General features: G+C 54.2%; 1 protein-coding gene across 3 annotated transcripts; it reads left to right on the plus strand.

The window, feature by feature from the left end:
- The first annotated feature begins 1,028 nt into the window (after positions 1–1,028).
- On the plus strand, positions 1,029–25,894 carry SMPDL3B (sphingomyelin phosphodiesterase acid like 3B). 3 transcript variants are annotated; one of them, XM_058677661.1, is made up of 8 exons: positions 1,029–1,182; positions 8,688–8,901; positions 13,669–13,766; positions 18,166–18,309; positions 19,052–19,224; positions 21,161–21,341; positions 21,429–21,562; positions 25,467–25,894. In XM_058677661.1, the coding sequence occupies exons 2-8, from the start codon at positions 8,858–8,860 to the stop codon at positions 25,836–25,838; spliced, it is 1,146 nt and encodes a 381-aa protein (XP_058533644.1). In that variant the 5' UTR covers positions 1,029–1,182; positions 8,688–8,857; the 3' UTR covers positions 25,839–25,894. The 3 variants fall into 3 exon arrangements, with proteins under 3 accessions (XP_058533644.1, XP_058533635.1, XP_004592413.2); XM_058677652.1 differs by lacking the exon at positions 1,029–1,182 and adding an exon at positions 1,855–1,939; XM_004592356.2 differs by lacking the exon at positions 1,029–1,182 and having other exon boundaries at positions 8,361–8,901.
- The last annotated feature ends 92 nt before the right edge of the window (positions 25,895–25,986 follow it).

A 25,986-nucleotide genomic window follows, 5' to 3' on the forward strand; every position in this document is an offset into this window, starting at 1 on the left:
GTAGTCACTGAAATTTGCTTAGATGAAGTGATACTGCGTGAGAGTTCACCCTCACTGTTACAGGTTCCTCACACCAGGGTCTCTACTTCCGTTTATGCCTGACAATTTCTTCTTCTTTTTAGACTGATTGGCCTAAAATGCCCACAACAGGCAGCCCTGGGCCAGGTCAAAGGCAGGAGTCCAGGACCTCAGGCCACAGGAGGGGCAGGGACCTGAGGACTTGGGTTATCACCTGTTGTCTCCCAAGCATAGGAATGGGGAGCTGGCTAGGGAGCAGAAGGTCAGGGACTTGAACCCAGCTCTCCAAACTACAGTGTCAGCATTCTGAGCAGCACCTTAACCTGCTGTACCACCACACCCAGCTCTCTCTCTTTTAAATGAAGACTTTAAAATGATTTACTGGTGCTAAAGTATGTTTAAAGTTAGACAATTTTCTTGTGCCCTCTGAGATATCATTTCAAACCACATGATATGTCATCTCCTAAGAATAATTTTTAAAATTTCATTTATTATTAATTTTTATTGCAAAGTCAGATATACAGAAAGGAGGAGAGACAGAGAGGAAGATCTTCCATCTGCTGATTCACTCCTCAAGTGGCCACAATGGCCGGTGCTGAGCCGATCTAAAGCTGGGAGTCAGGAGCTTCTGGGTCTCCCACGCTGGTGCAGGGTGCCAAGGCTTTGGGCCATTCTTGACTGCTTCTCCAGGCCACAAGGATGGGAAGCAGGGCCACTGGGACATGAACCTGTGCCCATATGGGATTTTGATAGTTGCAAGGTGAGGCCCTTCTTTAGCAGCCACTAGGTTACCACGCAGGGTCCCTGAGATATCATTTTAAAACACTGTTACGTCATCTTTTAAGAATAATTTCAAGCCAAATGTAGGAAGAGTAACAAGGGACAAGGCTGCTGTTGGGCAATTTCAAATGGAAAATGTTAAAAAAGGGTTAAGACTGTGTCTCCTCCCAGAAGCACCATCACCAACCTCATTCTTGGTCTGAGTCAGACCTCTCCTGAAGGCTTGGCAGTTGCTCAGCTGCAGCTCCCACCCCTTCAGCCACGCTCGGGAGGTGGGCACTGCCTGACATCACCTCCCTCCTGCCAATGAAGGAAGAAGAGTTAACGAAGGAGGCTCAGTGTCTAGCCTCTGTGCGGTGCTGTTTGAGCATCTTCAACCCGCAGGTAAGTCCCTTCACCAGCTGAGGCCAGCCCATTCCTGCAAGTTGGTCAGTTCCGTGGGTGGGACAGTGCAAAACCTCGTGGAGTAGACAGGTTCTGCAGAGGCGGGCTCTCTGTGAACGATGTGGGCTGCGTTCCCCAGAGGTTCTAGCTGTTGGCTGTCTCTGAAACATCACCAACCTCTCTGCAAATGACAGAGACCCTACTAAGCCATCTAAAAATCCTTTAGTATGGATGGGTGGTGGTTGTGGTGGAGTGCTTCCCGAAGTTCATGGAAAAAATGAATTAAAAGGTACACTTAATTGTTTTATTTGGTGCAGCTGATATTTGAAATCTGAAAGCATGACTACTATACGCACTTTTTCAGGTGAAGACCCCTCCTATATAGACATTGCAAAATTTTGTTGTTGTTGTTGCACCAAATGCATCTGATCTTCAAACTCTCTGACGCCTTATCTGACTCTAGTACCTGCCAGACTTGAGTCGCTGCTTCTCCGAGGCCAAAGGCTGCTCACACCCTGCTGGACAAAGGGGGAAAAGCAAGAGCAGCCTGCTACGCCTCTGGGATTGATCACTTGGAACAGGAAGGGAAGCTCTGCTTCGCACGTGGATTGAGCAAGCTCGCACTGCACACACAGCAGCTGCCGGAGATCCTACCAACTCCGGGGAGTGTGTGTGTGTGTGTGTGAGCCCCGCAGGATGACCCTGCTCACCTGTCTGGTTTTCCTGGTCCAATGGGGAGCCACTAGCGCTGCATCAGGTGAGACGCTCGGAATGCCTGGGGTGTGTGTGTGTGTGCGTGTGTGTGTGTGTGTGTGTGTCTTTGTTTTGAGCCATGAGCCCTGGATCCCTGAGCCCACTGGAAGTGAAACATGGTGCTAAGGATAGCAAGGCAGGCTGGCAGGTGTGAGGACTGTGAGAACCCGAAGACTTTCAAGTGGGGGCCGGGGAGGGATTCTGACTTTGCTAAGAGGTGGGTGCCTGAGAGCTAGCTAAGTAGTGGAGGCAGAAGGTGTCTAGGAGGAGAGCTCACACAGCAGACATGGAGCAAAGGCCTCCTGGGTGCCTGGTTCTCGGAGCCCGGGAGAGGGCAGAGTCCTGGCCCTGTGGACAGAAAACAAGTCCAGGGCAGCACCATACAGAGTGCTCCAGGCAGATGAGAAGAATGACAGAGAAGATGAAAATTAAGAGCAGGACTAGGGGTTGCAGGGACAGGGGTACCTCCAGGGGAGCCAGCTCATAGCTCCCCTGAAGCAGAGAGTCAGAGAGCCATCTGGGAAGAACATTCCAAAGAGAGGACAGGTCATGTGTGTGAGGGAGAGCAGGGCAGCTGTGGACGCAGGAGGGACAGCAGGGTGGGGCTGGCGCCTGCGCACAGCCAGCTTCACCAAGTATGTCAAGGACTCAGTGACCCCAGGGCATCCCTAGGCGGATGCGCTCTTGGACCTGCCTGGGCTGTTGCGTCAGATGTCACAGGGAAACCATCAGCGGGTAAGACACCAAGCCTTTCCTGGTCTCAGAACTAAAGGCAACAGCTAGCAGTCCCACAGTCCCTGGCAGGGCACCTGAGGGTGGGGGGTTCTCCTTGATGAAGGAGAAGCAACAAGACCCTGCCCCATGGAGGTGGTTGCCAGACACTGCCCTAATCCTGGATGAATGTGCTGATGCAGAGAGAGGGAAGAGCTTGGGTGACTTCAGGATGGGGATGGGTGGGTGAGGGGAGTAGGGGCACAGCTGAGGAAAATGAAGCTCAGATGGACACGCACCTGCCAAGGATCCCACAGCCCGAAGATGGAACCAGATGAGGCCCAGTTGTCTCGTGCTGTGTGCCCTTGGACTCAGCCTCTTGGGAAGCTGGGCTCTATAGGCAGTATTTTTTCCTCTTTCCTCCAAATTTGCCAGAAGGTAGACATTGTAGTTGTAGAGCAGGAGTAAACTGAAGAAGAGTTCAAAGCCTTTGAAGTGCTTTGGACTCTGGGTCTTTTTCTGGAGTGCCGGAGGCCTCCGTCTACCAGCAGTCACACAGGCTTGTGCGCCAGATTTCGGAGTTTTTCCTCTGCTTTCCTCAACCTAGAGCCAGGACAGGGAGTCTGCTGGCTGGCTCTAGCACGCCTCCCACGCCAGCCAGCCTCCACTCTTCTGTCTGCAGAACGGCACAACCGGTTCTTCCAGGGAGGGTTAGCAAAGCAGGCTGAGAGAGCAGGCCAGGGGAGGCAGCAGGAGCGGATGAAAGTTCCTGAGGGCAGAGCTGTGGTGTGAGAAGACAAAGGCCCACAATGGGCACCAAGGCTGGTGAGTGTTAGCAAGGGGACCCCACCTGGCCAGAGGACCTCTGGGTGCACAGGAGGAAGGAGGGTGTTTTGAGTTTGAGCTGAGCATCTGTAGCAAGGACTGAGGGGGGCACCCAGAGCACTTACTTGCTGGCTTACCAGATGAAGCTGCCACCTTGATGCCAGCATCCCACAGGGGAGTTGGTTCAAAGCCTGGCTGCTCTTCTTCTGGCCCAGCTCCCCACTAATGCATCTGGGAGAAGATAGCCCAAGGGCCTGGGCCCACCTGCACCCACCTGGGAGATCTGGAGAAACTCTGGGATCTGGGCTTTGGTTTGTGGCCATGTAGGGGAGGGAACCAGCAAATGCGAGGAAGTTGGCTCTCTCTTTGGGAGATCTCTGTTTCCCTGCTTTTCTTCCTTCCTTCCTTCTCCCTCTCCCTCCCTCTCTCTTCCCCCTCGCTTCCTCCCTCTTCCTTCCTTCTTTCCTCTCTCTCTCTCTCTCTCTCTCTCTCTCTCTCTCTCTTTCTTAGCAGATATGAAGCCAGGAGCCTCCTCTGAATCACCCATGTGGGTGCAGGGTTCCAAGGCTTTGGTCCTTCCTTGACTGCTCTCCCAGGCCACAAGCAGGGAGCTGGATGGGAAGCGGGACCTACCAGGATTAGAACCAGCACCCATATGGGAGCCCAGTGCATGCAAGGCGAAGACTTTAGCTGCTAGGCTACCATGCTAGGCCCAGGAATATTTTAAGTAAAGCTCTGTGCCTATATTCAGGAGGGGTGGGGAAAGCACCCCAGGAGTTTTGTTGGTGCTCCTCCAACTGTGTCCACTTCCTTCCTTAGCTGGCCTTACACTTGGCCCCTCAGTATTTCTTGAAGGTCTGGATAATGGCTGAAAAGAGACTCTCAAAGTTCTGTAAACCTTTTAGACACAATTCTTACTATAGTTATGATTCTATATGTATAGCCAAGGTCACATTGCTAGCTAGTGACAAAATGAAGTGCACCTTGATTGTTTTTGTTGCGGTGTGTGTGCCAGTAGCTCAGCTTTCCCATCTGTACAATGGGTATAACAGTAACTGGATCTCATGCTGTCACAGACTGCACAACAAGCACCTGGCACCCAGCAGGTACTAGGTAAATGGCAGGTGCCTGTGTCTGACCACAGGCAAGCTTGCCTTCCAGCTGTTGGAAGGCTTTCTTGAGTTTTAAGAATGACTTCTGGGAATTCCCTGATTACGAGTCGTTGTAAGAGGATGCCATACTGTTATATGACTTGAATGACATTTCCATATTGCTTTTGAAAAGACTGAGCTTCATGGCATAGTGCCCATTCTTCTCTTGTTTTTGAAGTTAATGTTTTTAGCTACTATGTGCCCATGGGCCTTGCGAAGCTATTGGGCTCCAGGCAGGAGGATAAGGACACCCTTCAGGCTGTCCTGGCGTGTGAATGGAGCCGAGCTCTCAGTATGAAGGTGAGAAGGTACAGTGTTCACTGACCCTCCGCTCTGAGAAGGCTCCTGGGGAGACGCATCTGTCCACGCTTTCGGTCTACTTATATGCCTGCCCCCACCCCTGCACAGCACCTGCAGGGGGACAGCAGCAGAGGGGACAAAGGGGCTGGCTGGGGCAGGACATGGCCACTCCTGTCCTCTTCCTGTTCCTGTCTCCTGTAGGCTGGGGCAAGTTGTTTTTGTCTTCACAGCCACAGGCAGTGGGGCTGGAACTCTCGCCCTCCGTGGCTCCTGAGACCTGGTGTTATCAATGATGAATGCAATGTGAACAGCAGGTCAGGAGGTCGGTGCACTTTGGAGTGATGCTTGTGTGCTGTCTCAGCCTAAAGCGCTCAGCAGCATGGCTCCTGGGGCATCTGCACGGAACCGAGAGCCTAGGGCAGGCCCCTCCGCAGGAGGAAGGGGAAGTGCCAGGTTCCCTGCTGTCTCATTCCTGGCCCCAAGATCGTTGCAGGAAACCACAGGCATGTTAGAGCATTTCCTTCACCAGCCCTTTCTCTTGTTTTATGTGAGGCTCAAAGAGACTTTGTGAGACCAGAGACCAAACGGCTTCCTCAAACACCCTGCTAGAGTCTCCCACTTCCCCATCAGGGTCCTGGAGTCCAGGCCTCACCTCCTTCTGCTAACTGGAACTTACTGCCTTTGCTGCAGTGCCTGAGCATCATTTTTCTTTTTTCTTTTTTTAAAATAAAGATGTGTTTTTATTGGAAAGGCAGATTTACAGACAGAAGGAGAGACAAAGATCTTCCATCCGCTGATTCACTCCCCAGGTGGTCGCAACAGCCAGAACTAAATCAATCCAAAACCAGGAGCCTGGAGCCTCCTCTAGGTCTTTCACACAGGTGCAGGGTCCCAAGGCTTTGGGCCATCCTTGACTGCTTTCCCAGGCCACAAGCAGGGAGCTGGATAGGAAGTGGAGCTGCCAAGACATGAACCACCGCCCATGTGGGATACTGGTGCTTGTTAGGGGAGAATTAGCCTATTGAGCCATGGTGCAGCACTATTTTTTTTTTTAATTTATTTATGTATTTGGAGGTTACACAGAGAGATGATTGAGGGAAAGAAAGAGATCTTTTCTAAGATGTATTTATTTTTATTGGAAAGTCAGATATACAGAGAGGAGGGGAGACAAAGAGGAAGATCTTCCATCCGTAGATTCACTCCCCTCCCCAAGTGACCGCAATAGCTGGAGCTGAGCCAGTCCGAAGCCAGGAACCAGAGTTGCTTCAGGGTCTCAAGGCTTTGGGCCATGCTCAACTGCTTTTCCAGGCCACAAGCAGGGAGCTGGATGGGAAGCGGGGCTGCCGGGATTTGAACTGGTGCCCATATGGGATATCAGTGTCGTAGGTGGCAGCTTTACCTGCTTTGCCATAGTGTCGGCTCCAGTACCTGCACATTCTATTATGAATCGCATAGGTATAACATAACCACACCCTAGGGCCTGACAACACCGACCACAGCTTTGGAGTCAGACAGGCCTGAGTTGCTGCCTCAGTTTATCCACAAAATGATTGTAAGAACCTCTGCCTCATGGAAGAGCCACCAGGAGGAAATGACGTAACCCCGAGGATGGCCAGCTGGCATTCTCCGAGTGGTTGCTGGCCTCAGTCCCACATGCTGTCTCCTCCCATTGTCTCTCCTCCGACGCCCAGGCCCTGTGATGGGTGCCGAGGACCCAGAGACGACTCGAGGGACTCTGTGTGCTCATGAACTCGTGTAGGCAGGAGGGAGAGTGACGGGCAGACCATTTCATCCAGGAAGCATTCCTAATGGATTTTTAAACTTTCTTTGAATGGCTGAAAGGGAGAGAGAGAAAGAGATCTTGTCTCCACTGGCTTACCGCCCCACCCACCCAATGCTGACAGTTGGGCAGGGTCACAGTGAAGCCAGCAGCCTGGGACTGAATCCAGGTCTCCCTCATGAGGGGCTGGGACCCAAGTACTGGAGCCATCCCTGCTCCCCCACCCCTCGGGGGGCACAGCAGCTGGATGGAATAGCAGAGGAGCTGGGCCATGCACTAGGCACTTAATGGGGAAGCCTCTACCCAGACCCTCTCCCCACAGCTGGAAGGGAGGCGAGAGCTGGCGGCCAGAGCAGTGAAGCAGGGGGAAGTGCCGTTTGGGTGGTCTGGGTGGCCTTCTCTGAGGAAGTGACCTGGGGCCTGGAGATGAATGAGCAGGAGGAAGCAGCTACTTGGTGACCTGGGGAAGTCCTGAGGGTCAGGGAGAGGCCCCAGAGAGGCCAGGTGCCAATGAGCTCACTGAGATCTGCAATGCCCGCCTCCACCATGAGGAGCCCAAGGGGGTGGCACCACCCATCTGCCCGGGTACTGCCTCTGCCTGCCGCCCTGGCCTCTCCTGGGGACACACGCACCACCAGAAAGTGTGAGGGAGGCACTGTCCACGTGCTGCCTGGCACCTGACTACAGATACCTGTGTCTCCATCCCAGCACAGCAGGCTTAGTCATAGAGGCACCTGGCAGGCTGGCGTCCTAGGGGCCAGAGTGCTCTGTGATCTCAGCTAATGGAGAAGGAGCCTGTCTAAGGCCACAATAGCTTCTGAGGGAGCAGGAGACTCACACGCAAGAGATGAGTGCCAGCCTCATGCTGCCAGCCGGCCTGTGGGGCCTGGAGCAGCAGCAGGTGCCTCCTGCTCGCAGCACGGGCCTCAGGGCCTGGCAAAGCCCAGCACCAGCTGCCTGCTTCCTGTCTGGAACACAGTGGTTTTGTCTTCTACTCTAGCTTTGGATTTTGGCCCTGGAGGGATCATTTCAAATCTGTTAGCACCATGTGTGTAGAAAGATGAAGTTCACCCATGAAAAACAAAGATTCCACAGAAGAGAAGGGCACGCATACCCTGCCCACAGGTCAACACAAGGGACATATCTCCCCAGAGAGTCCCAGGAGCTGTAGGGCATCTACCAGTGGCCACAGGGCCCCTGGGGGATGCTGGGAACAATCATTCGATTCTCCCAGAGGTGGGGAGTGGTGAGGACAGCCAGCTGGACCATGCTGTTCAGAAAGATCCATCACTCACACCTGAGGGAGAACAAGTTTGGCTCAAGAGAGGCGAAAAGCACACCAGGAGGACAGGTCAGGGAGTGCGGGGTGGGAGTCAGGGCCAACTGCCCCGGGGGCTTGTCCTGCGACCACACTGAGTGCACTGGGCTTGGCTGTGGATCCTGGACTCACACCGCCCCCAAACCTGAAAGCAGCAGAAGCAACCCAGATGCCAGGGCTTGGGCTTGGCTTGGGGTGGGAGCAGTGGGGAAACAGAGTCGCCTGTTGGCTCTGAGTGACATGGCAAAGTGACAGCCGGTGAGCATGTACTGGCCTCATCCTGATTTAAGCCAGAAATCCAGGGCTGGGGCACAGGCCACACCTGCTGGGTCTCCTTCTGGCAGCTGAACTGCTACCTAGCCCACCCCTGCGCTATAGCCAGCACCCTGCTTGGCATGCCCAAGGGCTACACTGCTGGCCACTCTTCCTGCTGTTGCCACTGCTGCAGATCCTGCACTGGGCACTTGACAGGGTCTTGCCAGAGGGCCCAGGAAAGGGCTGGAATTGGGAATGTTCTTGGCTCTGTCTTGGTCTTCCTGGACTAAACCAGGCCCATGGGTCTCCTTCTCTGATCCCTTGGTACCCAGAGGCCTCCTTGTCCCTGTGTGCCAGCCCCTACCCCCAGCCCAGCCCAGACTAGCTCCCCAGCAGGACTCTGCCCCCACAGGGAAGTTCTGGCACATCTCAGACCTGCATCTGGACCTTGACTATCAGGTGTCGGAAGATCCACTCAAGGTGTGCCCATCAGCCGGCTCCCAGCAGGTGCCCAATGCCGGCCCCTGGGGGGACTACCTGTGTGATGCGCCCTGGGTCCTCGTGAACTCCTCCATCTACGCCATGAGGGATATCGCACCTGAGCCGGACTTCATCCTGTGGACTGGGTGAGAGCAGCCCTAGGAGTAGTGGCTCCCCTCTGCTGGGTGCCCAATGGCACCAGCCTGGCCCCTTACCTGCACCAGCCCGGCCTCTTGTCTGCACCACCCTGGCCCTTGCCTGCACTGTCTTCTCTCACTGTCACAGCAGCCCAATATTAGAGACAAGCAGTTGCATCCCTTTCCATGGGACCCCAACTTAGTCCCAGACTGTGCCCCTAGCCCCTGTGTTTTCTAGCCACAAGCACTGAGGCTGGGACCATGATGGTGTGTCCTTGGCCACCTGGGCAACCCATGGGGTTCAAAGTAGTGAACAGTCACTCCCATCTGGGGCTTAGGGAAGCAAGGTTTGGATGGTTCACATGTCCTGGTAAGTGCTGGCCAGCAGGTGGCCCTGGGGTGGATGGGGGTCCCTGATGAGTTCTCCTGGGTTGTGGCTGTGTTGTACATGGGCGTTGCTCCAAGGAACTTTCTCTCAGGACCGCTCATTCCACTTCTTTTTCCTTCCTTCCTTCCTTCCTTCCTTCCTTCCTTCCTTCCTTCCTTCCTTCCTTCCTTTTCTTTTCTTTTAAAAAATATTATTTATATTGTAAAGGCAGATTTACAGGGAGAAGGAGAGACAGAGAGAAAGCTCTCCAAATGGCTACAATGCTGGAACTGAGCCAATCTGAAGCCAGGAACCAGGAGCTGCTTCTGGGTTTCCCACATGGGTGCAGGATCTCAAGGCTTTGGACCATCCTCGACTGCTTTCCTAGGTCACAAGTAGGGAGCTGGATGGGAAGTGGGCAGCCGGGACACAAAGTGGCACCCATATGGGATCCTGGCACTTGTAGGTAGAGGATTAGCCAATTGAGCAGCTGTGCCAGCCCTCTTGTCCCAGTCTTTTACCTTCCCCTTCCTTCTCACTCAGGCTTCCCCACCTGGTGGGCAGCCCTTCTAGGACTGAAACTCATAATGTTGAAGGTAACAAGATGAGCCTGCCAACCTTCACAGTCCAGCGAGGAGGGAGGGTCCCTGGGGGGCTGCTCAGCATCCCTGACTCCAGGATGGCAGGACCTCCCAGGGGAGCTGGGAAGACAGGCTGGCAGTGGCCCTGACTTGGTGCGCCTTCTGCCAGCCTCAGTGGAAGCTTCTAGAAAGGCAGGATGGACTGTCTCTCCCTGAGACGTGGGAGTGGTCAGAAATTATGAGCCTGCAGTCGGCCAGGGGAGGGGCATGTATGGATGCTGAGCCTGGCACAGGCTGACCCGAAAGAGGAAGAATGAAATAAGGAAGCAAGCTCTGGTTTCAAAATTTCAGCTTGGAGCAACTGGGGTCCATTCAGGACAAGAGGCCACGATTTCTGGTTCCCCCAGGGTTTTTTTTTTTTTTTTTAGATTTACTTTATTTTTATTACAAAGTCAGATGTACTGAGAGGAGGAGAGATAGAGAGGAAGTGGAGCTGCTGGGATTAGAACCAGCGGCCATATGGGATCAAGGCGAGGACCTTAGCCACTAGGCCACGCTGCTGAGCCCCCCCCAGGGTTTTATAATCAGTACTGACATATGAGCAATCCTGCCTCCTCAAGGTGCCGTGCCGTGAACAGCAGGCTCCTGTGACAAGCACAGCACTGTGAGACAGGGAACAAGGAGCCGTTACAGGAACAGATTTGAACATGTAATTGATTTCAGAGAAACCAGTAACTAAAGTACCAATCACAAGGTTGGGAAATCATAAGGCGGACACGTTGTGGTCAACCAGCATTGGCCAGCGCCTGCTAGGAGTTTCCCAGAACCCACAGCAATTCCTTAGTTGCCTCAGTGTCCAAGCTAACTGACCTTCCCATTTCAATTTTTTAAAGATTTATTTCTTTTGGGCCTGGTGCAATAGCATAGTGGTTAAAGTCCTCGTCTTGAAAACTCTGGGATCCCATATGAGTGCCAGTTCTAATCCTGGCGGCCCCCGCTTGCCATCCAGCTCCCTGCTCGTGGCTTGGGAAAGCAGTCGAGGATGGCCCAAAACCTTGGGATCCTGCACCCATGTAAGAGACCTGGAAGAGCTCCTGGCTCCTGGCTTTAGAGCCAGGACAGAGAGGAAGATCTTCTACTCACTGATTCACTCCTCAGGTGGCCGCAACAGTTGAAACTGCTCCGATCCAAAGCCAGGAGCCCAGAGTCTCTTCCGGGTCTCCCATGCAGATGCAGGAGCCCAAGGCTTTGAGTCATCCTCCACTGCTTTCCCAGGCCACAAGCAGGGAGCTGGATGGGAAGTGGAGCCGTCAGGATTAGAACTGGCACTCATATGGGATACCAGTGCGTCTAAGGCGAGGACTTTAGCCACTAGGCCACTGCACTGGGCCTGGCTCTGCCATTGTTAACCTGACACACTTGACTGGCAGTTCAACCAAACACGGTTCAGGAGAAAATGGGGGGTGGGCTGTGGTGGTCTCTGAGAGAGAAAGAGAGCGCTGGGCCTTTGTTTCAGGCCGTGTGTGGGGAGCCCCAGTGACTGGATACCAAAGAAATAAGACAGTGCCTAGGAGGGGCCTGGGCAGGGCTGGCCTTCCTGGACCTAGGAACCAATGGAAGAGGACAGGAAGCCTAAATCCATGACCTCGGGCACCTGCTCTCCATGGGTCTTGCTTGGGGAGCCCCTGATGGCTCCAAGGAGGGGTCCCAGGAGAAGTCCCTAGCGTGCTGCAAGGCAGCCACCTCCCAAGAGAGAGGCTGTGGGGCATTTACGATCTTTCACAGGGTACAACTCTTCTCGGAAACCTCAGGTTTCTGGCACAGGTGTATGGCGTTGGACAAGGTGGGGTCTTGGTTCCTTTGAAATGCTTCCATTATAAACAGATGTGACTTACTGCATACAACTGCAATCCATTGGCTAACCCATTAAAACTGGAATCCTCCAAACTAGAAAGCAGAATTTGGTGGCTGTCTTCGGAGTCCTTAGCCTATCCTGAAAGGGGTATCAGAGCTAACCAGCTCCCCCTGCTGCCCCAATGAGGGATTACAGACTGGAATGATGTAGTGAGTGTGAGCAGCCCAACAGCTCCTCCTTGCATTATACTCTCGGAAACAATTCTGCATCTTTCCACTCCTTGGTTTCTTTTTCTTTCTTTCTTTTTTTGCGCAGTGGGTCTGAAAACAGAGCCCCTATTGTAGGATTATTTAAAAAAAATATTTGTTTTGGGCCCGGTGTGGTAGCCTAGCAGCTAGAGTCCTTGCCTTGCAAGCTCCAGGATTCCACATGGGTGCCAGTTCTAATACCAGAGGCCCTGCTTCCCATCCAGCTCTCTGCTTGTGGCCTGGGAAAGCAGTTGAGGTCCGCCCAAAACCTTGGGACTCTGCACCCGTGTGGGAGATCTAGAAGAAGCTCCTGGCTTCTGACTTTGCATCAGCTCAGCGGCCACCTGGGGAGTGAATCAATGGATGGAAGATCTTCGTCTTTGTCTCTCCTTCCCTCCGTAGATCCAACTTCCCAATAAAAATAAATCAATCTTTAAAAATTGTTTTTTATTTGAAACGCAACGTTACAGAGAAGGAGACAGAAACAGAAAGAGAGATATCTTCCATTTGCTGGTTCACTCTGCAGTTGATCACAACAGTCAGAGCTGAGCTGAGCTGAAGTCAGGAGCCAGGAGCTTCTTCCGGGTCTCCCACATGGATGCAGGGTCCCAAGACTTTAGGCTGGGATGGGAAGTGGAGCAGCTGCGACACAAATGTGTCCACATGGGATTCTGGTGCCACAGGAGGAAGTTTAACTTGCTATGTCATGGTGCCAACTCCCATGGTAGGATTGTTAGAGGGAACACTCCAGTGGACAAGGCTACAGCATATGCCAGGTGGCTGGCATGGAGGGGGCCGGTGCAGTCCTCTAGTGCAGCACTGAGCCTCACTCACTTCCCCTGAGCAGCAGAGGCCTCGGGAACTCAGCTGTTAGACTTCTACCCACTTCCAAGCCCCACCTGCCCCCACGCTCTTGCCCTTGCTTCCTCACCTTGCTCAGCATTAGCAAGGAGAATCCAGGAATTCAGATCAGGAGTCTACACCATGGAACAGCAGGTTAAGCCTCTGCCTGTGGGTCTGGCATCCCTACAGGCACCGATTCATGTCTCGGCTGCTCCACTTCCCATCCAGCTCTCTGTATACGGCTTGAGAAAGCAGCAGAGGATGGTGTAAGTCCTTGGGCTCCTGCACCCATATGGGAGATCCAGAAGAAGCCCCTGTCTTCGGGTTGGCTCCGCTCCAGTCGTTGTGGCCACTTGGGGAATGAACCAGTGGATGGAAGAGCTTTTTCTCTCTGTTCTCTCTGGAAATCTGCCTTTCCAATAAAAAATAAATATTTTTTTAAAAATTCATGACAGTGGAATGGGAACTCAGTGGCTGGAGCAGGTCCTGAGGAGGACCGAGCGCTGGACAGGCTCTGTCTGTGTTCCCTGGGGGCTGGCAGGTGGGATGGACACTCCAGGGCTTCCCCCTACTGGCTACCTGTAGTAGTTGGGAACCCCACCATATTATGTGTCATCTTCCTCACTGTTGCGGTCTCACAGCCACAGCTAGGCACCTTTTCCCTCTGCTCTGCAGAAAAAAGCCCAGAGAGACTAGTAACCAGCCTGTGGAGGCACAGCAGGCCAACAGCACAGCTTGGCTTTGAGTTCTGTCCAGCCTGGGCCCTCCAGGGCACATCGGAGATTCCATGCCACAGGCTCCCTCCTTCTTGCCTGCTGTCTCTTGTTCCCCTCATGTCCCTTCCCAGGCTGCCCCCACAACTGGCAGGGTGGTATCTTGCAGAGACGACACGCCACATGTGCCCGACGAGAGCCTGGGGGAGGCGGCAGTGCTGCGGATTGTGGAGCGCTTGACCACGCTCATCAGAGACGTCTTTCCAGGTAAGACTCGGCCACCGAACCGAGAGCAGCGCAGGCACAGCTGGTGACAGGGCAGCAGGATCCAGGCCTTCAGCCACCACCAGCAACAACAGCTGCCAGCCAGGTGGTAAGCGGACAAGCTCAGAGGTCTGCGGCCACACCCAGAATCCTAGTCCAGCAAATGCCTCCGGTTCCCCACTGTGAATCCCACCCACCAACCCTTCTCCAGCTGCTTGACACAGGTGTTGTTCCTGGGCGGCTCTTACATGGACTTACACAGCCCTTGTGTCCTTGCTGGTCCTGGAGTGGGCACTACCCTCCGCCCCATACACACCCTCCAAGCTTGTCAGCTGCCAGGGCTCTGAGACATGCTGATTCCCAGGCCAGGCATCTCATCCTGGTGCTTCCAAGGCACTCAGAGCCTGGCAGCGCTAGCAGGGCCTGGGAGTGAGCAAGGCAGCAGCCCCGTGGGGCACAGCAGGGACAGGAGGGGCTCCTATGTCTTGTCTAATATGTTTTTTGGTAAATTATAAATTTTATTTTTTAAAATAATGATTACATGGTGGATCAGGGTGGGAAGGATTGAGGTTTAGGGAATATTGGGTGTACCCAGTGCTTCCAAATGTGCTATTTCTTCTTGTTGCTTCTGGGGGGAGGGGAGAGGCAAAGGGGGAACCACTCATGGCTTTCCGCATGTCCCAGTACCCAGGGATGAGGAACCGCCACCTCATATCATATCTAATGTTTTTTAATGTTTAAGTTATTTTAATCTCCTTTGAAAATGTGTGTGTGTGTGTGTGTGTGTGTGAGAGAGAGAGACAGAGAGAGAGAGACAGAGAGAGAGAGAGAGAGAGAGATCAGAGAGAGAGAGAGAGAGACAGAGAGAGAGAGAGATCTTTTATTTCCCAATGTCTGCAGTGTTGGGGCTGGGCCAAGCCAAAGCCAGGAGCCAGGAACCAAGAATTCCTTCTGGGTCTCCCAGGGGCTCAAGCACTTGGACCATCCTCTGTTGTCTTTCCAGTTACATCAGCAGGGAGCTGGACTGGACCTGGAGCAATCAGGACTGGAACTGCCCCTTTTATGGGTGTCCCAGGCAAGGGCCTAATTCCCTGTACCCTGATGCTGGCTGATATTTTGAATTGAACAATTTGAAACTCAAGGTCATGGGGACTGCATTAGGGCAGGGGTGTGGCTGCCAGCAGGGGTCCAGTAAGAGTAGCCCACTGGACCCCAGCCTATGTAGAGTTGCTCCCTGTAAAGGTGTTGGGACCCAGCTGTGGGTTACTTAGAATGAACTCTCATAGCAGCAGCAGCAGCCACTCTGCTGTTCTGAGAATGTCATCCCCTGAAATTCGCCACGTTTTCCTTGGTGTGACCCACTTAGGCAAAGTGATACCTGGCTGCTTCCAGTTTATCTAACCCAACCCAACCCAACCCAACCCAACCCAACCCAACCAAGACATGCTTGCACTTGCTGCAGAGCTCACCACTTATGGTCACACCAGGGGATCACCCTCACCCTGATAAGAACTTCCATTGTTCCAGGTGAATAGTTCAGGAACTAGGAGCAGAGGCAGTCAGATCCTAGGGAGGGATTCAAACTTGCACTCAAGCTCGAGCTCTCTTCTGCTCCGTGAGCAAATGGGTAAGTCCATGCTGCATGGATTGGGATGACCAGATGCAAGTTAGAGCCGTGGAGCCAACCTCCTTCCAGCTAGGATGGCCCTTGACCGGGACAGGCATCATTATCTCATGTGTTGCCAGGAAAACAGCGCTGTGGTTAAGGAATGGCACAGCACATTCTCCTGGGCCATGTCTTCTGAGAGAGTGAAACGAGAACACACAGAAGCAGCTGAAGTGCTTTACAGGCCACATCAAGCAGAACACTTCCCACTTCAGAGCTAAGTAAGCAAGGCACAGGGAGGGCCAGCAGCTCGCCAGAGGACGGGTTGGCACAATGGCTCACCAGACTAATCCTTTACCTGCCAGTGCCAGCATCCCATATGGGTGTCAGTTCTCGTCCTTACTACTAGACTTCCGATCTAGCTCCCTGCTGTGGCCTGGGAAAGCAGAGAAGGATGGCTCAAATCCTTGGATTCCTGTACCCACGTGGGAGACCCAGAGGAGGCTCCTGACTGGAGTGCTTCATCTCTGGCTGTTGCCATTTGGGGAGTGAGCCAGCAGATGGAAGATCCTCTCTCTTTCCCCTTCTCTCTGTAAGTCTTTCAAATAAAAATAAATAAATCTTTAAAAAATATTTTAGTCATATTTGAAAGGCAGAGACACACAGAGAAAGATCTTCCATCAGCTGGTTCTCTCCCCGCAGTGCCTGTAACAGGGCATGCCAGGAGCTGGGAACTCAGCTGCACCTCCAAATCAGGGACGCGGACACTTGAGCCATCACCTGCCCTTCCCAGGGTGCGCACATACAGGATTGGAGAGCAGAGCCTGGGACTAGACTTGAGGTGCTTGGGGGTGGGATGTGGGCAGCTGCAGTGGTATCTAAATTACTGTGCCTGATGCTAGCCCTAAAGCTGGAGATCTGGGTCTGGCAACAAGGCCTAGCAGCTAAAGTCCTCGCCTTGAGCGCACCAGGATCCCATTGGGCGCCGGTTCTAATCCCAGCAGCTCCACTTCCCATCCAGCTCCCTGCTTGTGGCCTGGAAAAGCAGTCGAGGACGGCCCAAAGCCTTGGGACCCTGCACCCGCGTGGGAGACCTAGAGGAAGTTCCTGGTTCCTGGCTTCGGATCGGTGCAGCACCGTCCATTGCAGTCACTTGGGGAGTGAATCATCAGACGGAAGATCTTCCTCTCTGTCTCTCCTCCTCTCTGTATATCTGACTTTGCAATAAAAATGAATAAATCTTAAAAAAAAAAATAGAGCTGGAGATCTGGGCCCTCGCAGCCCTGCTCCATCCGGGTCACTTCTGGCGATCACTGTGGACACTGTGCCTGGCTGGCAGGTTGGCAGGACTTCAGTGGTAGAGCTTGCAGGCAAGTGAGCCAGCAGGCAGGCTGGATCCTTGTGCTGCCAGATTGTGCCTGTGTGATTTCACTGTTTTCTTCTTATGCTGGAAGAAAGGTGACGCTGCCCACATAGGCCCAGTGACCCATTCATGCCACTGAGTCCATCAACAAGTATTCACTGAACAGGTGCAATGGGTAAAACACCATGCTAGAGGGAGGAGACGCTTGGCTGAGTCAGCGAGTGTGTACATGGAGCAGACAGGGTGGCAGCCCCTCCTTCTCCTTCTCCTATTCCCATTGGGTTTGGGTTTTTCCTTGAACGGAACGCTGGGGTGGGGGTCCTACATTTCCTCACCACAGGCAAGGTTTGCCCACACAGGGACACGGCCTCTGGCCTCCAACTTCAGCAGAGCTTTCTGTGCTTCCAGATCTTGCCGGCTGCCGGCTGCACAGGGAATAGGGTTTGCTAGGAGACATTTACCAGCCAGGAAGCAGGAGGGACCCCAACACTCCGGAGCTGTCAGGGCTGCAGGTCACTCTCTAGGATGGGCCAATGTCCTACAAGGTCCGGCTCTGAACGCCAAAGTGTCATTCACTGTTCCTTACTGTCTAAGCAACTATTTAACTCATTTAAACAAATGTATTTGAAAGGCAGAGAGGGAGAGAAGAAGAAAAACAGAGATCTTTTATCTGTTGCTTCACTCCCCAAATGTTCACCACAGCCAGGGCTGGACCAGTCCAAAGCCAGGAACTGGGATCTCTCAGGCAGGTGGGTGGCTGGGACCCAAGTCCCTGAGCTGTCGCCAGCTGTCTCCCAGGGTGTGAATCAGCAGGGACCTGGAGTGCAACTGGAGCAGCTGGGACTCAAACCTGGCACTCTGACACAGGAGGTGGGCATCCCAAATGTTGACCTAAGCTGCTGTGCTAAGCACCTGTGCCCCACCAACTTACAGAGCATCTCCTGTGGGTCTGAGCAGCAAACCAAGGTGTGCTGAGGCCACTCAGGAGAAGGGGCTGAGCCTGCCCCACACTCCATAGCAAGGCCTGTCCCCTCCCTTTGGGTGAGTGTCCTCAGCCCCCTGCCTGCAGCCCCCTGCACTCTAGGGCTTCTCGGGCCAGGCCAGGTGCTCACCAAGGCTTCCAGGCATGACCACACCCTCCCCTGGCAGCACTCTGATTCCAGATCTGAGCTGCAAGCTGCTTGGGCCTTTTAGCTGTCCCATTCTTACCACCCCCGGCTTTTCCCAGCTTTTGTCCTGCCAGGAGTGGGGTTTACGGCCGGGACCACAGGACTCACTGCTCTTCCCCTCAGGCCTGAGCCAAGGTCAGCAAGAGTCTGTGGGACGCGCTGTCTGCTTGTATCTTTGCGTCTGACCACTCTCCATTCCGCCACTCCAGCTGGATGTGGCTGATCCCACGAGATGTGCTCTCCCATTTCTGCTTTCCTTACCAGATACCAAAGTCTACGCTGCTTTGGGGAATCATGACTTCCACCCCAAAAACCAGTTTCCACCCAGAAGCAACAGCATCTACCAGCAAGTAGCAGAGCTCTGGCGCCCCTGGCTTAACAATGAGTCCATCACTCAATTCCAAGAAGGTATCGGCACCTCCCGCAAGCACAGTGGTACTTGGCACTCCGTAGAGGCCAGGGACTCACTTCATTTCTGCTTCCCCAGACTCTTTGAAAGAGGCACTGGCTTTATCAGAAAAGGAGATGAAGGCTTAAAAGATATCAAGTCCCTAGGCCAAGATCATGTGGCTCAGAAAAGGCAGACTCAGCACCAGGAGCCAGGTCACAAGCCGGCACCTGCACCGTGTGTCCTGGGTGGCAGACCTTGCCCTGTCCAGGGCCAGCTTCTGGATAGCAACCCTAGGCAGAAGCTAGAACCTTCCACTGCAGCCAGCTTGACCCTTTCCATCTGTGCGTGATAGCTGGGATTCTTTTCCTTGGGGGTAGGGTCTGTCCTGAGCCTTGGAGGATGTTTAGCTGTATTCCTGGCCTCTGCCCACTAGATGGCAGTAACACATCCAAAAGATACACCTGTTGAATGAGAAGCAGGATGGAAAGACTCAGGCTGCCCCAGGCAGTGGAGCACAGATTGGCAGATACACATCACTGTTATTCCCACTATACAGATGAAGAGAACGAGGCACGTAGAACTGGTGCAACTTCCCTGAGCTGTGCAGCTAGCAAATGACAGAACCGGGAATGGATGCCACATCCCTCCAAATGATCCTCTGTGGGAAAGTTGGGAGGGGAGGCTACTGGGGAGTGGACAGAGGTGACAGTGGACAGGGCCAGTGCCCCCTTCAGACCCTCCCCGGCTGTGATACCCCAGGTGCTTTCTATTCGGAAAAGCTGCTGGCCGCTGGCAGCTTGGGGCGAATGGTGGTCTTGAACACCAACCTCTACTACAGCAACAACCAGCAGACAGAGGGCCTGCTGGACCCTGCACAGCAGTTCCAGTGGCTGGAGGCAGTGCTGACAGATGCGGCCCAAGCTGGGGAGAGGGTAAGGACATCTGCCTCTCTTGCTCCCTTTCTGTGTGGCTCCCTGATTGTCTTCCTCCCGGACCACCCATCCTGATGCCCCTAGCCTGCACTAAGAGAGGCGTCTTCCATGCTCAGCCTTGTGGGTTAGAACCCCAGCCCCTCCGCCAAGGACCCCGAGGCTGATGAGGAGCTAAGACAGTACCAGCCAGGTTGCCCAGTGGCAGAGCTGGCACCAGGGGCCTGGTCTCCAGACAACACGTCCAGGGCCTGCCCCATGGCCATCACCCAGCACAGCCCATGCCCTGCTCTTGTGTCCACCCAGGACATGCAGGGTCAGTGGCTCCTGGAGGGCTGGCCCCAGATCTCCCGCTGTCCTGCTAGCCCCGGTTCCCAGCACAGTGCTGTCTATCAATGATCTCACTCAGCTCTTAAAACCCTGCCAGGCGGCACATTGGCAGGTGTGTAAGCACACACCCAGGGCAGTGGGGCCCAGCTGGATCCCAAGTCTGACCCCAAACCTCGTGCTCTTCTCCCTCCCCCCTTGCTGCCTCCTGCTGTGGTGGGTGGGTGCTTGAGTGACTGCAGGACAGTCGGACATGGAGGCACATTACCACACAGCAAATGTGACTCAGCCATGCAAGGCTGGATTGCTTGGCATCCCCAAGCTTTCCAGGGACAGCACTTGTCTTTGAAAGATTAGGAGGGCTTCATGGAGGCAATGCTGTGAGCTGGTTTTTTGTTGTTATTTATTTCAAAGGCAGAGAGAGAAAGAGAGAGGGGAGAGAGAGATCTTCTAGCCACTGGTTTATTCCCCAAATAGCTGCAGTGGCTGGGGGTGGGTCACACTGCAAGCGGGAGCCAGGATCTCCATCTGGCTTTCCCCAGGTGGGTGCAGGGACCCATGGACTTAGGCCATCCTCTCTGCTCTCCCAGGGGCATTAGCAGGAAGCTGGATCAGCAGTAGAGCAGCCGGCACTCAATTAGGGGCCCATATGGGAATGGTGATGTTGCAGAAAGCAGCTCCGTGTGCAGCACCACACACCAGTCCCATCTGCACTGGGTTTTGATGCAGTGTAGGATTTATGGAAGTCAAAGTGTGGCGGGTACTCCAGGCAGTAGGCATGGGCGTGTGAAGGCATGTATGTGGCACCTTCATTGCTGGCTGTGGAGATGGTGCCTGAATGGGCCAGAGTGGAACTTTAGGGAAGAGACATATGTGCACCTGCCTACCTCTGGAGAGAAGGCAAGTGTGCTTTTTAAGAATGCATCTGGGGCCCAGCGCAGTAGCCTAGTGGCTAAATCCTCACCTTGCCTCCACTGGTATCCCATATGGGCTCTGGTTCGTGTCCTGGCTGCTCCTCTTCTCATCCACCTCCCTGCTTGTGGCCTGGGAAAGCAGTGGAGGATGGTCCAAGGCCTTGGGAGCCTGCACCCATGTGGAAGACCTGGAAGAAGCTCCTGGCTTCGAATCAGCTCAGCTTTGGCTGTTGCAGCCACTTGGGGAGTGAATCAGTGGATGGAGGATCTTTATCTCTCTTCTCTCTGTATATCTGTCTTTTCAATAATAATAAATCTTAAAAAAAAAAAAAAGAACACATTTATTTGACAGACAGAATCTTCCATCTGCTGGTTCATCTCCAAATTGCTACAATGACCATTCAGACTGAAATCAGGAGCCTGGAGTTCCATCCAGGTCTCCCACATGGGCAGCAGCCCAAGCACTTGGGCTATCCTCTGCCGTTTCCCTGGTTGCATCAGCAGGAGTTGGATGGGAAGTGAAGCAACCAGGACTTGAACCAGTGCCCACACGAGTGCTGGTGTTGCACTGGTAGCACTGTTTCCTCACCATCACGTGCCCCACCCCTCACCCCCACCCCTCACCCCCTGCCCAGGACTGGTTCTGAGAGGGAGAACAGGAGCAAGTGCCTCTGAGCCACGTGAGGTCCTCCCCACAGGTGTACATCATTGGCCACGTGCCTCCTGGGTTCTTTGAGAAGACACGGGACAAGGCATGGTTCCGGAATAGCTTCAATGAAGAGTACCTGAAGTTGGTGCGCAAGCACCACCACGTCATTGCGGGGCAGTTCTTTGGACACCACCACACTGACAGCTTCCGGATGTTCTATGACGATGCAGGTACATCAGCGAGGTGCAGGTGGCGAGGGGGAGAGCCACCCGTTGCTTTTGCTCAGTCCTCCACTCTCTCTCTCTGTGTCTTGCAAGGCACCCCCATTAGCGTCATGTTCCTTGCACCTGGAGTCACTCCGTGGAAAACCACGTTGCCTGGAGTGGTCAATGGCGCCAACAACCCAGGCATCCGGGTGTTCGAGTATGACCGAGTCACGCTGGACCTGCAGGTCAGGAGGCCGAGTCCCTTGGAGTCACAGGGTGGGGTAGGGGGAGTACGAATGCATCATTGCCATCCCTGACCCTCAGCTTTGCCCATCCCTGTTGACCGCGTGGCTTCAAGCTCAGGTTTAGAACCTGCCATCAAGGAAGGTCAGTTCTTCTTCCCCAGAACTCCTGTGTCCTGCCTCCCGGTCACAGCTCCCTGCCCTGCTGGTCTACCTGCCTAGCCCTGCCATGAGCGGCCCTTCTGCTACTCACTACAGAAGGGTTCCCTGTTTTACATTTATTTTTATTCTCTTTTTAAAAGTTTACATAGTTGGGAGGGATACATGCCCTTGTGGGCCTCCAATAAGGGTGGAGAGGGTAAGGATATGGAAGAAAGTGGGTGGGACAAATGTCTCAGTTCTTTTTCTTTTTTATCCTGTGTCTGCTGGGGGCTGCATGGGGAAAGGCTCCTTGCTGTCAAACTGTATCAGCAAATGAAGATGAGGAACAGTCGTTTGATGATGCCTTAAAGACCCCAATGTGGGGAAGTGTTCCGAGGGTGTTCCTGGAGTGGTTTTGACAGTTCTGAGATGTCAGCTTCATTGCGCTAGGGTTGAGGAAATCCTTCCAAAGTCTATTTGGCTGACCAAGTCCACCTTAGTGCATTCACAGATCCAGAGACGTGTTGTAGAGCTTGACCAGGGGAGTTGTCTAACCTGGTCTGCACTGGACATGCGCTGTCACATCCCCCGTGTGCAAAGGATCCCTCTTTCTGAAGCCCTGCTTTTGTTCTGCCTCTCCCCCACTTAAAAGCCTTCAATGGCTCTCTAGCGCTCTCAAGATGCAACTGTGTCCTTGGCCTGGTGTTCAAGGCTGCCCTGCCTCTTCCCCTGCACCAAGCAGGCTCCAGCAATCCTTACCTTACAGGCTGCCCAGGTGATGGCTGCAATGACAAGGTAACATTATGCCAAAATCTCATAACAAAATGTATTAAACACCAGCCATGCCAGGCCCTGATCCAGGCTCGGGGATCCACCAGTGAACAAAGTCGCTGCTCTCCTGGAGCTGGCATTCCTACAGGAGATGACGTCCTCAGATGTCGGAGAAGGGCTAAGGGCCAGGACAGGGTGGCATAGTTAAGGGGACTGTGTGCTGTGTTCAGACAGGGATGTGAGTTCTGACTGAACCAGCCAGCCATGAAGGTACCTGGGGAAGGCAGAGGAACAATGGTCAAGGGGGCAGGTGCAGGGGACTGGGGCAGACCACGGAGGCCACAGCGAGGGCTCTGGATGGGGCAGGGGGAAGAGGGGAGGCAACTGCATGACTCGCCTGCCTGCTGTGCAGCAGCTGGCAGGCGGCTGAGAACAGCAGCTGTGACACGCTGGGGGGCAGCTTGGGGCAGGGTGTGGAGGGAAGGATTAGAGGTGGATCGGAGACAGAGCAGCCGGGATGTGCTGAGGTTGTTGTGGGGTGTGCACTCAACAAAGGAGCGGGACTTGAGGAGGGGTCCCAGGCTTTGGGCCTGAGCAGTGGGAAGGCTGGAGTGGGGTGGGCTGGTTTTGGGGGAGAAGACAGAGTGTTAACCCTGAAGGGTAACAATGTATCCTTCAGTGAACTGCAGCTGGCCTGATGTGGGCGGAAACTTCCGCTTGGGTAGAGAGAGGACATTGAAAGCCAAGGACCTGCTGTGCTAACCCAGCACCTGCTCCAGGGAGTGAAGGAGATAAGGACCACTGGCAGCAGTTTGTCATTTTTTGAAGAGTTATTTATCTGAGAGGCAGAGTTACAGAGGAAGAGGCAGAGACACAGTCATGTGCTGATTCTCTCCCCAAATGTCCACAAGAGATTGGGCCTGGGCCAGCTCAAAGCCAGGAGCCAGGAGGAGGTACAAGGCCCCAAGCACTTTAGCCATCCTTCACTGCTTTCTCAGGTGCATTAGCAGCGAGCGGGGCTGGAAGTGGAGCAGCCATGAAAGCCATGAGATGCCGGCATCGCAGACAGTGGCTTAACTTGCCACTCCACAGCACCAGCTGCATGTGCAGTTTGTGTGCACATAGCTACTCAGAGGACCTGAGCAAGAGGCCCCTTGGGCTCAGCCCCCCACCTGTCCAGTCCCACCTTGTTAGGATGGAGTGAGCCGCACCTGGGCCCAGCTCCCGGCTCCCAACATTCAGAAGCCTCTGGCCTTTCTGTGCCTTACAGCTTCATCTGTAAAATGGTACACCAGCTCAGGGCTGCGGGAGGCTGGAAGAAAATAGTGTGACATCCGCGGGCTGCAGCTGCCGTCTATGGAGCAGCTCCTCCACCCCTCCAGGCCCCCCATGCCCACAAGTTCAACTGCAAAGTGCTGGGCTCCAAAACCCTTTGGATTCTAGTCCTGAAGGAGCACGTGGGCCCTGCAGGAGCCTTGGCCATGTCCTTAGGCCTACAGTGCCTGCCCCCTCGCTGTCCACAGTGGCCAGCAGTGCCAGTGCCTGTGTGTGCCAGGCCCTGGTCTAAGCATGCCACTGTCTGGTTTACACAACTCTAAGATGTGGCTGCGGTCAGTCACATGTTACCCCAGGGACACCTGGGCCCCAGGACTTGCTGTCCTTCCTCATGCTACCCAAATGGAAGGCGGCAGAGCAGAGACTGGGAACAGCTCTGCTCACACGCTTTGATCTGGGAAGCTGACAGGCTGTGACTAGTCCCAGGGCTCCTGCACTAGCCAGGGCTGGACCAGGCCAGAGCCCGCAGCCAGAGCCAGGAACTTAGCTCGGGCTGGGCCGGGCCAGAGTCCGCAGGCAGAGCCAGGAACTTCATCCAAACTTCCCCAGGGCAGCAGGAACCACTCACTGACTTGACATGGATCAGAGACACAAACACCAATCCATTTTAGACTTTCAACTGGGGCAAAGGAGCAAAGACAAGGCACGGATCAAAGCCATGGCCAGCCTGGCCTGGTCCTTCTCCAACACTCTAAAGAGTCCTCTCTTTCAAACCCAGGGCTGGCCCCAGGCCATTGCTGCTGCTTCTCTCTGGGCTAACCCATCCCCTACTGGCCAGCCACGCTGCCCTCTCCAAGGCTCGACTGAGGGCTGCCACTTTTTTTTTTTTTTTAAGATTTTATTATTATTGGAAAGCCGGATATACAGAGAGGAGGAGAGACAGAGCGGAAGATCTTCCATCCGATGTTTCACTCTCCAAGTGAGCCGCAACGGGCCAGTGCGCGCCAATCCGATGCCGGGAACCAGGAGCTTCTTCCGGGTCTCCCACGCGGGTGCAGGGTCCCAAAGGTTTGGGCCGTCCTCAACTGCTTTCCCAGGCCACAAGCAGGGAGCTGGATGGGAAGTGGAGCTGCTGGGATTAGAACCGGCGCCCATATGGGATCCCGGGGCTTTCAAGGCGAGGACTTTAGCCGCTAGGCCACACCGCCGGGCCCGAGGGCTGCCACTTCTGAACCCAACTCCAGTGCCTGACCCTCCTCCTCCCTGGGAGGCACCTGCTTCCCTTGGCCAGTGGCCAGTGGCTGGCTGCACAGAAGGGTGGGGCCTTTCGGAGACTATGACAAAGTGGTTGCAGCCAGGCAGTCCTCATGGTTCATCCCACCTGCTGGGAATCCACATGGAAAATTTAAATGTCATTCATCCATTCATTCTGCTAATATTCACTGGGCGTCTTTCACGGCAGCAGGGAACCTGTAACCTGTGTTGGACAAACCCTAACGGCCCCCAGCCTGTCTGTACCATGAATACCCCCAGGATTCTGGCCCAGTGAATGAATTTCCAGTTTGCTTGTTTGCCAAGAGGGGCTCATGGGTTCATCAGGCACAATCAGGGTCTCTGGACTAAGTACGAAAATGATAAACACACCAACAGCTAGTGAGGGGAGGGGATGGAGGGTAGAACCCAGTCTGCTCACCAGTCTGCCCCATTCTCCTCTCTCCAGGACATGGTGACCTACTTCATGAACCTGAGCCAGGCCAACCAGCAAGGACAGCCGCGCTGGGAGCTGGAGTACCGGCTGACCAAAGCCTACGGCGTGCCGGATGCCAGCGCCAGCTCCATGCACAATGTACTGGGCCACATCTCCTATGACCAAGGCGTGTGCCAGCGTTACTACCTCTATAACTCGGTCAGCTATGACGACCAGCCCTGTGACGAGGCCTGCCGAGTCGAACACGTGTGCGCCATAAGCCAAGTGGCTTTTGAGAACTACAGCACCTGCTTACGCGTAGCGGCTGCTGCGCCTGCATCTGTGCCCGGGTTCCCACCGCTCCTGGCAGCGCTGCTGGGCTTGTGCTTGCTCTGCGGCTGGTGACTTGGGGTGTCCCGGGGAAAGCAGAGCAGTGTCATATCACTGTCCTCCTGGTGTGAGAAGGGAGACCCAAAGACCCTTCCAGAAGTACATTGCTTTCTCAGGCTTCATGTGATGCCCACAAAGCAAAACCTTTATATTCTGGGAGCTG

The sequence above is a fragment of the Ochotona princeps genome, chromosome 2 (assembly GCF_030435755.1).
Source record: "Ochotona princeps isolate mOchPri1 chromosome 2, mOchPri1.hap1, whole genome shotgun sequence".
Lineage (NCBI taxonomy): Eukaryota > Metazoa > Chordata > Mammalia > Lagomorpha > Ochotonidae > Ochotona > Ochotona princeps.